Raw genomic sequence first — 13,297 nt, forward strand, 5'->3', positions numbered from 1 at the left:
ATTCACTAACGAACAGGAACCATCACCAGGAGCTGACAATGATTGGAAAGGTGAATAATTGGATGGTCTGAGTCCTGAAAGAAGAAGTTTGAAAACAAGGGTAGAAGAATTAACTTTTATAATCAGATCTGGGAACAAAAAGAATGGCAATCCCATATCCTAACCCAGAGATACATGGAACATGAAAGAACAAGTAGCATTCACTTGGAAAAGGTACAAGGCAGGCAACGTCATCAGAAGACAACCAGGCAGATGGGGGAAACGTCAATAAAAAGACATTGAGGATGTAGCGACGTTTGTTTCCCTTGGAATGTTTTCACAGTAAGTTTTGGTAAGGAAGGGAATAATGGGAGATTGAAAGAGGCTGTCAGAATCACAGAGAAACATGGGGAAGAGACTATAAGAGAGGCCAGATCATGTGGCTTACATCGTGGGCAGTGACTGAAGACCACAGGGACGTAGGTAGTGTTGGCCACAAGACGTCCATAGCAATCCCTAGTGGAAAGGCGATATCAAGCCTCAGGAGGAACTAGTTGTGGCCTGACTTCCAAGAGACTAACGGTCCAAGTGAATAGGCTGGAAATGTGGGTTCTAGGACTACTACCACATGCTAGAAATTACTCTGTCCTTGGGAAAGTGTCTTCACCTCTCTGAACTCCATTTTTGCACATGTGTAAAATCAGAGTAATACCCATCACAGAGTTGCTGTGAAGATTAAACAAAATCAGGCATATGAGACACCTAGCTCAGAAGTGAACTATCGTGTACCTAGTTTCTTAGGCCTGGCATCAACTGAATGCTTCACAAAGTAAAGCATTCATTGCCTGATGAGAACAAAATCTACCCTTCAGTCAAATGAGGGGTAATGGAACTCTTCCCTCCCAGCCTCATTCTGGAAAGAATAAGGCAAGTTAGGACCATGGGTAAACATTCACACAGCCAGAAGGAAAGGGAAGCTACTGCCTCTGAGTAAGAGATGACTTTCTGCTACATGCTGGTCTTGTCTGTAATTAGATGGCATGAGTCAGTGTCTCCATGGTCTAATCTTTGGAGTATAAAACCAGAGAGCCACAGAGCTGAAATCAACACATGCATAAATCCTCCTTCTGCCCACAACCACTAACCCTAACAGAGGTATTTACAAAGTGATCAACTTGCATGTGGACCTCTTTGCAGAAGGCTGCTATATCCTTTGTCTCCATGTTTGGAGGACATCCTCACTGCATATGGCTGACTCTTGGGTGAATCCCAAGTGTACCACTGAACCAGGCTATTAGCTAGACTATATGCCTAAGGTTACTAACAAAAAGCTCATAAGCTAAAGCCCACTGTAGTGTTTTCCATATGGTGTTTTACAATTTTTAAATAAGTTGGCAGCATTTTGATACTTTGAAGATTTTACCAAAAATCCTGATGCCAACTTTTCTTGAAAAAAAAAAAATCACTCAAACTGCCTCACTTATGCAGAGGTGTCAACACCACGTCACGAACTAATAATATTGTACTTAATAATCACATCTGACAGGTGTTAGAATAAGTAAGCTATTTGGGGGGAGAAATAAAGTTAGATAGTTACCTCACAGTGTGTGCATATACATACAACTTGCATTAAATATAAAAATTGAAAATATAAAATAACTGATGGTGAACTGAAAGTGATTTTTATTTCAGTTTTGTGTTTTACTGTATATTCTATAACACACACTAAATTTTCTATAGTAAATATAAACTTGGGCCAGGTGTGGTGGCTCACAACTGTAATACCAAAACTTTAAGAAATAGGTAGAAGGCTTGCATCCAGGAGGTTGAGACCAGTCTGGGCAACATAGCAAGATCCCATCTCTACAAAACATTTGAAATATATATAAAAATAAATATATAAATTGAAATATACATACATATATACTATATATGCAATATATATAATATGTATGTATGCATATAAACTTGTAAATTTATTTAAAAGATTTTAAAAGATGAATTAGATAAAAACTTCCAAAGTTCAGCAACAGCAATATTTGCTCAGATATAAAAAATGGCTATACAGTAGAAATGACTGCAGTATTCCTTTTGATGAATTTCAAATTATTTAACCCATGTGAATCTATTTCTCTCTTCTGTATCTGGATTCTAGGCTAAAGGATTCAAAGGCATTACATCCCCATAGGATATTTTACAGAACGTATATTGTTAGGAATACTTCCTAACTCTTGAGATGACAAGATAAAAGTATGGTATCCTTGTGGGTGGGACACAAAGAGAGGTAAGAAACAAGCAAATAACAAGATTTAATAATATGATCCCAAGATTTGTAGCAAATTTTGGTCACAAACATAAAGATAACAGAGTTTCCATTTTCTCAAAGAAAAATTAGGTTCCTGGAAGATGCTGAGATAGTGTATGACCTTGATGGTTTTCAACACCACTTCTATAATGTGCAGGATTTATCTGTTTACTTTAAACTAGAATAAGACCCTATATTTCAACCCAAATAAATATTTGAAAATAATTTTGAAAGCTCGGTAAATTAAGAGTCAGAACCACAGAAAGGGCTTAACTTGCATTTAGTACACAGATTCTCAAATAAGAGGGCATTCAAAGTGGGTGAGAAGGAGGGGAAGGCATGGTATAAATAAAAGTCACCTGTGGAGTTTCTTCAATCATCAGGTTTCCCTCTTTTTCTCCCATCTAGGTTCCCCTTCAGACGTCCCACCTTCAGAGCAGGAAATACCCCATTCTGGAGAATCAGTACTAAGATACAGATAAAAACATATCTCATCTCTCAGGTGCTCTGAGAGGATATGCCCCAGTCAACATTCCTAACTTCTATCTCCATAAGGCTCTGCACTGTCAAGTGTGCTGACTGCTCAGGCCAAATTCCCTTCTAGGCAGTCATCCCATGCTCACAAGAAACATGTCTGACACTTTGTAACTCCACTCCAATCACCACTGATTGGATTAGGAGGTGACTAACCAACCCAAGCACAGCCAATCCATAGGTGCAACCTCTGTGATGGGCTGGCATGAAAAGATATGCAGAGCTGCATCCTGCTCTTGAGCCTGTGTGCTCAGAAACACAAGAGATTAAAGCAGTAGGCAACAGAAATAAGGTGAAAACAGACAGGATAATAGGGTAAGAAGTCAGGGCAAGGTGAATGTACAAAGATGAAGACATGACAGTAGGCAAAAGCTATGAGACAGAGAAAAGACATACAGGATAATAGTGGAAATACAAACAGACACCCAAATCCAAGGACAACAGTGGAGTTCCAGAGGAAGGATCCATAAACTTTTACTGATGTGGTCTCTAGAGCTATCTTGGATCTAGAATCAAAATCTGGCTCCAATTTTTATGAGACATCACTCCAATAAGACGCCTTTCAATTTTCATGAATATTATTTCCAATATCATTTCACACATATGCTTTCAATAATCTATCCCACCCCAACCCAAGCTAGCTTAAGTCTCTGGTCTATGCAATCAAGAAAGCGTACCTGGCTGGGCACGGTGGCTCACGCCTGTAATCCCAGCACTTTGGGAGGCCGAGGCGGGCGGATCGCCTGAGGTCAGGAGTTCAAGACCAGCCTGGCCAACATGGTGAAACCCCGCCTCTACTAAAAATACAAAAATTAGCCAGGCACGGTGGCATGCATCTGCAATCCCAACTTCCCAGGAGGCTGAGGCAGGAGAATTGCTGGAATCTGGGAGGCAGAGGCTGCAGTGAGCTGAGATCATGCCACTGCACTCCAGCCTGGGCGACAGAGCAAGACTCCGTCTCAAAAAATAAAAAAGAAAGCGTACCTAAAACAATCTGATCTGTGAGTAGCCAAGGTCAAGGTCACAGAGCTCGATAAAATAGAGTTCAGACCATTCAATTCCCAGGGTCCTATAGCAAATTCTCCTACAATACTACGCCAGAAAGACAAATGTGAATTGGAATGGGTGAATTTTATGGTATATAAATGAAACCTTAATAAAGTGGTTAAAGGACTCAGGGGAGGGGGACTAGCGACAAAGTATAGAGCAGAAAAACTAAAACTGACACCAGAGGAATCTTCAAATAAAAACAGACTAATAATCTGAGTAAGGAAGAAGGCAGCCTACAAATCTCTTGAAGTCTATAAAACGAGATAAGAAATCAATAGACCCTTAACCCCATTCTCTGGATCACAGGATGAGAATATAACCTTTAAAATGTGAGAAGTGATTTAAAAAAATGAAGCGTTAAACGTTAAACATGGAGAAATCATGTGCCTAAGACCTTCAAAACTGGTTTGGTACAACAGCCATGCCCCACACAGTACATCTTTTGGTGGCAGTGCCAAAGATATGACACTTGTGAAGGATGAACCACATGTAAGTCCATTAGGGAAATAAAATTTATCTTTATTATTTTCTTCTAATTACAAAAATATACACTTTGTGTAAAATTTTCAAATACTACAAAAATAAATATTTTGAAAAGCGCAAGTTTCTCCATAATCTAGCCCCTGCAGAGAGCTACTGTTAAGGGTTTGGTATGTATCCTTCCAGACACCTTTATCTGAATATATAATATATTTTTATTACCCAAACACATTCATATCTTACAAAAATACTCTGCAATTTGTTTTCTGTATCTTAACATACCATTCTTCCCTATACAATGACATACATATTAAACATTTGTTTTAAAAGCTGCACAGTATTTCACCGCTTGGATGTATCAGTTTATTTAACCATTCTCCTATTGACATTCAGGTTGTTGGTATTTTTTTCACGAATACAAACTTTTTAGTGAATATCAGTGACATGTATCTCACATACTTACATGACTGTTTCTGTCAGATAAATTCCTAGAAGTGTTACTATCAAAGTAGCATCCTCATTTGAGGACAGCAAGCTGGTACTGATCACAGCAGTCTACCTTTAATCTACTCCAAATCTAACATGCAGGCCAGGCCAAGAGGCAGAATAGTAAGGCTGAACCAGCTAAAGTCCTAGGGCTCCTGACTTTCCTTGTGAAGGAATCCATATAATCACCTGCTGGAGGGGGCAGGTGTGAATTGCCAGTTCTTCTGCCCTCAAGCCAGTCAGAGGTTTCCATCTGTATCCAAGCCTGGATAGCCTGACTCTGACAACAGATCATGTGGAGAGGCCAGAATAAAATATGTGGAATATAAGCAAAGAAACTGAGGCACGCAATTAATTCAGAAAGACAGAGGAGGACATGAAAGATGCAAAGCTGTGTTTCTTTAAAACACAGATTGATTTACCTGTTGCATAATGTAGGGAAATGGCACTGGATTTCATAGTGATCCCTCGGATCTGTTCATCTTCTCTGCTGTCCATGTACCTTAACTGGAAAAATGTAACATATGCATCTTCACTTCCCAAAGAATTAAAATGTAACATTAAAATTTGCTAATTTAGATTTTTCTTTTAAATACTTATATTTTATTTTTTATTTTTATTTATTTTTGTAGAGACAGGGTCTTGCTATGTTGCCCACACTAGTCTTGAACTTCTAGCCTCAAGTGATCCTCCCACCTTGGCCTCCCAAAGTGCTGAGATTACAGGTGTGAACCACCACACCCAGCCAATACTTAAATTTTAAACTATATAGAGCCTTTTTTTTTTTTTTTTTTTTTTTTTGAGACAGAGTCTTATTCTGTTGCCTAGGCTGGAATGCAGTGGCACAATCTCGGCTCACTGCAAACTCTACTTCCCAGGTTCAAGTGATTCTCTTGCCTCAGGCCTCCCAAATAGCTGAGATTACAGGCATGTGCTAACACGCCTGGCTAATTTTTGTATTTTTAGTAGAGACAGCGTTTCGCCATGTTGGCCAGGCTGGTCTTGAGCTCCTGACCTCAGGTGATCCACCCACCTCAGTCTCCCAAAGTGCTGGCATTACGGGCATGAGCTACTGCGCATAGCCCTCTCTCTTTTTTTTTTTTAAGATGATGGGGGTCTGGAGAAGTGAAGTTGATTGAGGGGAAGGGAACATGACAAATTGAAAAACATTACCACTAGGAACTCATAAATGTATTCAAATACTGCATACCCTCCCCAGAGTGTTGTTCATCCAAATATCAGCCATGAATGATGGGGCAGGTCAAGAACAACTTACAGACAGTAGCATTTGAGGGAATTCTTTCTAAACATCAATAACATAGCCATTCTTTTCCTATTTATAAGCTGTTTAACAAATTCTGAGCAGAGACTGAAACAGAGGTCTCTAGAGGCAAGAGAAGTCTTTATTCCTTTCCCAAATTAATAGATTTTGAATACATCTTTTTTAAAAAAAGAATACAGTAGAAAATATTTGTAATATGACCATTTAGTTGATGACTTTCATAACACTGTAATACCCACCAATGAGTGTCTACATCTCATTTTCTAGGCCTTGCAGTGCATCAGTACTGACAGTGGTTTCGTTTAAATAAAGATCCCATCCCTTTCCAACTCCTTAGCCCTAAGCACCAGACTAACCTCCTCCTCCTTTCTCCAGAATGATTTTCCCTTACCCTTCCTCCATTCTCTCCACTGTCAAACTTTTGAAAAATTCTTAACCTTTCTATTTTCTCCTTTCTTTCATTCAAAAGCACTGAGAATTATCTGTTGATATGAACTGCCACATTTATTCATCCATGTTAATTCTGAAATTTTCATAAAGGCTTCCATTTCCGCAGCTCTGGCAAAATCAAAGCCCTAAAAGCTATCAATGACCTCTGGCCAAACGCAATAATCATTCTCAATCCTCATTTTTCTTGATTCCAGTGCAGCATAACAGTCACCCTTTGTGTGCATGTGTGTTACATGCATATGTGAAATTCTTCCAAGAGTCTGAAACCTCTTAATTTACCTCCATCTCTCCTTAGATCCCACTGCTGGTTTCCCTTCACCTCTCCAACCTCTCAGTCAGTCCTTCCTTCAGAAAGTCTCAGTCCCTTGTCAGTCTTCTATAATGTATGTTTTTAAGCACTGAGTTGGTATGAAACATGTGTAATACATAAATAACAACACAATGAACCCCTGTGTATGCACCATCCCGTTTCAAAAGGAAAAAAAAAATGTTTGTTACTTTTGAAGTACCCTGTGGCCCCTGGCTTATAGGTAACCACTATCTTGAATTTTATCTTGATCATTTCCTTATTTTCTTTATAATTTTTAAAAATGAGTGTGTCACTAAGCAATATATCATGTGGAGTGGCAAGTTTTAAGCCCTCTATAAGAATCATACTTAATATATTATACTGTCACTTTTTCTCTGCTCAATATTGTTTTCCTGAGATTCAGCCATATTGACGTAATTCATTCATTTTTATCACTGTAGGACTCCACCTCACAAATCTACCAGACCCATTCGTCCATTGTAGATAATGGAGGAAGGGTAGGGGAAAATCATTCTGGAGAAAGGAGGAGGAGGTTAGTCTGGTGCTTAGGGCTAAGGAGTTGGAAAGGGATGGGATCTTTATTTAAACGAAACCACTGTCAGTACTAATGCACTTCAAGGTCTAGAGAATGAGATGTAGACCCTCACTGGTGGGTACTGATGGACATGGAGACTGATTCCAGTTTTTTGTAACTATTACTGCGCTGATATGAACAGTTGCGGGTCTCTTGTACACTCCCTACCAGTAGAATTTCTGAGTTATTAAATCTGCACATCCTCAACCTAACTTGATATTTCCAAATTATTTTCCAAATTGTTGGACTGATCCACAGTGGAATAGTGCTTTTCTTGATCCATAACCTCAACAGCTGATATTGCTGGACTTTATTTTCTAAGTAAGATGGGTGATAAATAGCATCTCATGGTTTTAAATTTACATTTATCCTATTATTAATGGGATTAAGTATCCTTTTGTAAGTTTCTTACTGGCCATTTAACATTCCTTTTCTGTGAACTGCCTATACAAGGCTTCTGTCCACCTTTCTACTGGTTGCAATACAGATTTATTTTGTTTTGGATAGGAGTTATTTACAGTCTCTGAATATTAGTCCTTTGTCAATTATATGTGTGTTATTAATATTTTTCACAGTTACCAGGCTTGTTTTTTCCATTTCTTTCTGGCATCTTTGATAAATATGTTCTTAATTTTAAGTAGTTTATTAACCTTTTATAAAATTGTCTGCACATTTTTGTCTTAAGAAATCTTCCTTTAAGGTCATCAAAATATTAGCCCATATTATTTTCTAAAAGCTTTAGTTTTGCTTTTAAATAAAAATATCTTAACTGTGCAATTGATTTGTGTGTGGTGTTAACTAGAGGTCCAATTTTTTTTTCCACAGGGATAACCAATTGCCCAAGAAACATTTGAAAGGTTCATCTTTCTCCCACAGATCGAAATGCCAGCCTACTATTCTGAGCCATCAGTCAATTTCATGCCTCAGCCACAGGTTACAACACATCAACACATTAAGTCTTGCCAGTGGGTAAGATGTATTTCCATACCCTACTCTTCTTCAGTCCCGGCTGTTAATTGGTTTATTTGCTCTTCTGTATATATTTTAAAATCAGCATATCAAGTTGAAATTTTTAAAAATCTGTGGGAATTTTTACTGGAATTGCTGAATCTACAGATCAATATTTTTTAAATGTCATTTAAAAAATAGTCAGCCAATACGCAAATATGGTATATCCTTCCATTTAAGTTTTCTCCAACATCTCATAGGTTTTGTTGTTATTGTTGTTGTTTTTGTTGTTTTTGAAGAGATGGCGTCTTGTGCTATCCACCAGGCCGGAGTGCAGTTGCTGTCACAGGTCTCTGCAGCCTCAAACTCCTGGGTTTATGCAATTGTCCTGCCTCAGCTTCCTAAGTAGCTGGGATTACAGGCATGAGCCACCATGCCCAGCACAGGTACATTTATTATGCTATTTAAATGGTTTACGTTTTTAAATTACTGTATATTACCTATTTATTGCTCATGTATACTTCTTTTCAAAGGTTTTCATATCCTGAAACCTGCCCAATTGTTACTAATATCCTAGCAATTTATCTACATTTTTGTTTTCTTCCTTTCCCAGATTCACACTTTTTATTTTTCTTTCCAGCTTTATCACTGCAACTAGAACCTCCAGTACAATCTAAAGTAGAAGTTGTAACACAATGAGCAGAAGGGTGTGACAGCCATTCTTGCCTTATTCCTGGCTATGAATAGAAAAGTTTTAACACTTCATCATTAAGCTCAATCTTCATTTTAGGTTTTTTATAAATAAATATCCCACATCAGATTACAGAAGTTCTCTTCTGTAACTACATTGCAAAGAGGTTTTATCACAATAGATGTTGAATTTTACTACATGTCTTTGTATCTGTTGAAGTGATCATGATTTTCTTCCTTTAATCCATTAATATAGTGAAATTACATGTTAAACCAATCTTGAATTCCTTGGGATAAACTCGATTTGGATATGAATAATCATCTTTTTATACTATGCTGAATTCTGTTTGTTAATGAGGATTATAATTTTTGCATCCATAATCATAAGGTTGGTATGCAATTCTCCTGTATTGTACTATCCTTAACAGACTTTTGGTATCAAAGTTACACTATCTTCATATGATTAGGAGAATACTGCCGATTGTTGGGTTTTTCTCTGCTATATTTTTGAAATGGTTTAAGTAGGACTGAAATTATTCTTTGAATGTTTGGCAGAACTAGAGAGTTAAACCATCTGGGTCTTTTCTTTATGGAAAGATTTTTGCCAGCCAATTCAATTTCTTAAATGACTATAGAATAATTCAAGTTTCCTATTTCTTCTTGACTCCATTTTAGTAAGTTATGTTTTCCAGACATTTTTCCATTTTAGCACTTTTAAGTTTTAAGTTTATTGGCACAGAGTTGTTCATTATATCCTATTATTACCTTATTAACTTCTGCAGCATTTTTCTTTCTGGGTATCACTTATTTCTGCCTCCTCTCTTTTCTTCTTGATCATCGTGCTGGTGTTTTGTCAGTTGTGTTACCCTTCTTTAAAGTCATTCATTCAAAAATATTTATTTATATACACTCTGCTTTGTATATGTCCAAAGTACAGCGAGCCACATTAGGAACATTAGCAGGTCAAAAGTGTCAAATGTTCCTCAACAATGTCAATGAAAAACAAAACAAAAAAGTTTTCTAGTCGGGACAATCAAAAATTGTCTATATTGCTAGTAATTGTTTAAATTAATAACTTTATATTTTTAGAGCAACTTCAAGTTTACAGAAAAATTGACTGAAGGTTCTCACATACTCTCTCCTCCCACCCACACAGTTTCCCCTATTATAACTATCTTGTATTAGTATATGGTGTGATACATTTGTTAAAACTGATGAACCAATATTGATGCATTATGATTAATTCAAATCCATAGTTTACATTACGGTTCACTCTTTGTATTTGTTAGCTGGGTTAATCTTTTCCAAAAACAAACTTCTGGCTTCACTGATCCTTTCTATAAAATGTCTGTTTACTATTTCATTAATTTATGCTTTACTATTTCCTTTCATCTACTTCAGTTTTGTAATTTCTCTAAATTCTCAAGTGGGGAAAATATAAGCATTTCATTATTTCACTCAACCTAGTTTTTTTCAGCCTCCTCTAGATAGTATCTTGGGCCTGCTTCCCTCCCAACCCACACATCAATTCCCAAATCGATCTTCAAGTCTATTGGGTCTACCCTGTGGATTCAATTTTGCTTCTCCATCTCCTCTTCTCTCTGTTCTCTGTCACCTGATAAACGCTATTGATCATATCCTAAATTCATTATGGAAACGAATATATCTTTATTTTTCTACTGCCAAGTAAATTATTCCAAGCCCTTTCAACTCATAGCTACAAATAAAGATCTCTTTAATTTTATTTCCTCAAATGCTATTTTCAGGCTAGGTGTAGTGGCTGACGCCTGTAATTCCAGCACTTTGGGAAGTCAAGGCAGGAGGATTGCTTGAGCCCAGGAGTTCAAGATCAGCCTAGGGAACATGGCAAAACCCTGTCTCTACAAAAAATTAGCCAGGTGTTGTGGCATGCACCTGTAGTCCCAGGTACCCAAGAGGACGAGGTGGGAGGATCACCTGAGCCCAAGAGGGCGAGGTTGCAGTGAGCCGTGCATGATCACACCACTGCACTCTAGCCTGGGCAACAGAGTGAGATCCTGTCTCAAAAACAAAAATCAACAAACCCACTATTTTCATCACAATCCTCAGGCATAAGCAGCTTTCCTTTGATACTTAGGTTAACTTTTAAGGTCTTCTATAATCTTATTCTCCCTGCCAGTGTGTTTTCTCTGTCACTAGTCTCCAGGCAAACGCTCCACTCAAATAAAGCACAACACACAAATTAGCCTTTATCCGTGTTATTTCCCACTACCTGGTAGCTTTTCTGCCTTCTCCTCAAACCACCCAACTCATTCACCTACAAAGAATCTCTTTCACTGTGAAATCCTCCACAATTGTGTATCATTTGCTTGCTGCAAAAACTCACTTTTGCACTTAGGATTAAGCAATACAAAGCAATACGGAAGTAACTATTTTTCTCATCAGCAATTTTATCTTGCAAAATGGACTGGCAGCTTTTAGATGCAAGAACTATGTTTTATACCCTTTTGGATCACTAAAGAACACAGAAAATGGTTCATCACATTGTTGATAGCTAATACTGAAATGCAACAAGTATTTATAAAATAATAACATACCTTGCCTGCTAGGCGGCTGGAGATGATTCCATTGCTAGATATAAGACAGTCAGCCAGAGTAGTTTTTCCTGTTAAAATAAAATAGCAACATCAATTCAACTCTATATCTTTTTTAAAAGGGGTCATGGACCATACCTATAGATTTAAAATCTGGTCATAAGAACTGGTTTAGTAAAGATTTTCTATTTACCTACGCTGGGTGACAAAAGAGATTTATTAGACTTTTGAACAGAATATCTTCTGGAAGGACACAGACGCTAGCACTCTATAATGCTGTAATCTTATCTCCAATCCTGTGGATCTAATCAACCTCATCTGAAAAGTTGTCAAGTAACTTTAGAGAACATACTCTTTTGCCATATTTCCCCAAGTATGCCTCAGCTGGAATTTGCTAAACTGTCTTAAGAAAATACTTACTTATCAAAGAAATTCAGGAACTTTATCCATATCTCTTACTGTCTGTAATACAGCATGTGGAGGGCATAAACTATACTGTAACAACCAATGAAACCTAGTATCCAAATCTAAACATAGGAATCTACTTTAAAGCAAAAGAATCTTCAAATATATTTATAGTTACTTTTATTAAACAGACTACATACAACTAAAGTCTATGCAATTTTATGTGATATAAACAGGTGATTCTGTGTAAACAATGTCAGGGGTATGCATAATTACTACAACTGGGTTGGAGTAAGCAAAGGAGGGTTTTTTCCTTCAAGACAAGTCTTTATTGCACTTTAGGAACTTCAGCAAAGCTATGCAATCTCTGTATAGTTCAAACCAGAGACCAATGAGTAGGAGAACTGAAGATATTTAACACTGTACTATCTGTCTGCAATGTAAATATGTATTAGCATATAATCCTAGAGCATCACTTTCCTGCTACCCAATAAAGCTGAATTTATTCTAAGTACACCACGTATATACCTCCCTAGAAAATAATTATCAAGCAAGCAGGAACTTTGCTTTATTCACAGCGGTATCCCTAGGACCAGAACAATGCTTGTCATATAGAAGACCTTCAGAAAATACTTGTTGAATGAATGAATCCCAGGTTTTTTAGGATAGTACCAGCTTAATATAATTTTAAACAATACATTTAAAGTAATTTGTTACACCCCACTGACTTTCCACTTGATTAAATTCATAAAGAAAAAAAAAACCCCTTTCATCAGCCTTCACATTCTCAAAATGTGAGCAGTAAAATTATAAAAACTCATGGAGGCAGGGGTTACTCACTGGATTTGTACTAAAACTCATTCTCAGCTGGCTTCACTTGTAAAGTGATCCACTATCTGTCTGTCTTTCAGTTTCCATACTCACATCACTTCAGCTCTTCTATCAATGACAACAGCCACCTATCCTCTGACTTTGAATCCATCCTAAGCATGTCTACCAGTCTAATCTTTCTCATGTTTTATTTGATTACATCATTCCTGCTCTATGTTTTCCCCCAAAGGCTCCCTACTGCCTAATAGTAGACATTAATGATCGTTTTCATGGTGAAGCATTTACCTTCCCTCTCATTATCATCACATTTAATCCTATAGCCTATAAAGCAGGTATAGTTTTCATCCTGTTTTACAAATGCTGTATACTGAAGCTCAAAAAGGCAAGGTATGTAACTTGA

The 13,297-nt window shown here is 37.3% G+C and overlaps 1 protein-coding gene across 1 annotated transcript in view; it reads right to left on the reverse strand.

Moving 5' to 3' along the window:
- EFL1 (elongation factor like GTPase 1) overlaps positions 1–13,297 on the reverse strand; it is a 131,817-nt gene that overhangs the window by 116,537 nt on the left and 1,983 nt on the right. The window contains 2 exon segments of the mRNA NM_001132381.2: positions 5,257–5,341; positions 11,665–11,732. Coding sequence (NP_001125853.2) covers positions 5,257–5,341; positions 11,665–11,732 — 153 coding nt within the window.

Source organism: Pongo abelii, chromosome 16, assembly GCF_028885655.2.
Source record: "Pongo abelii isolate AG06213 chromosome 16, NHGRI_mPonAbe1-v2.0_pri, whole genome shotgun sequence".
Lineage (NCBI taxonomy): Eukaryota > Metazoa > Chordata > Mammalia > Primates > Hominidae > Pongo > Pongo abelii.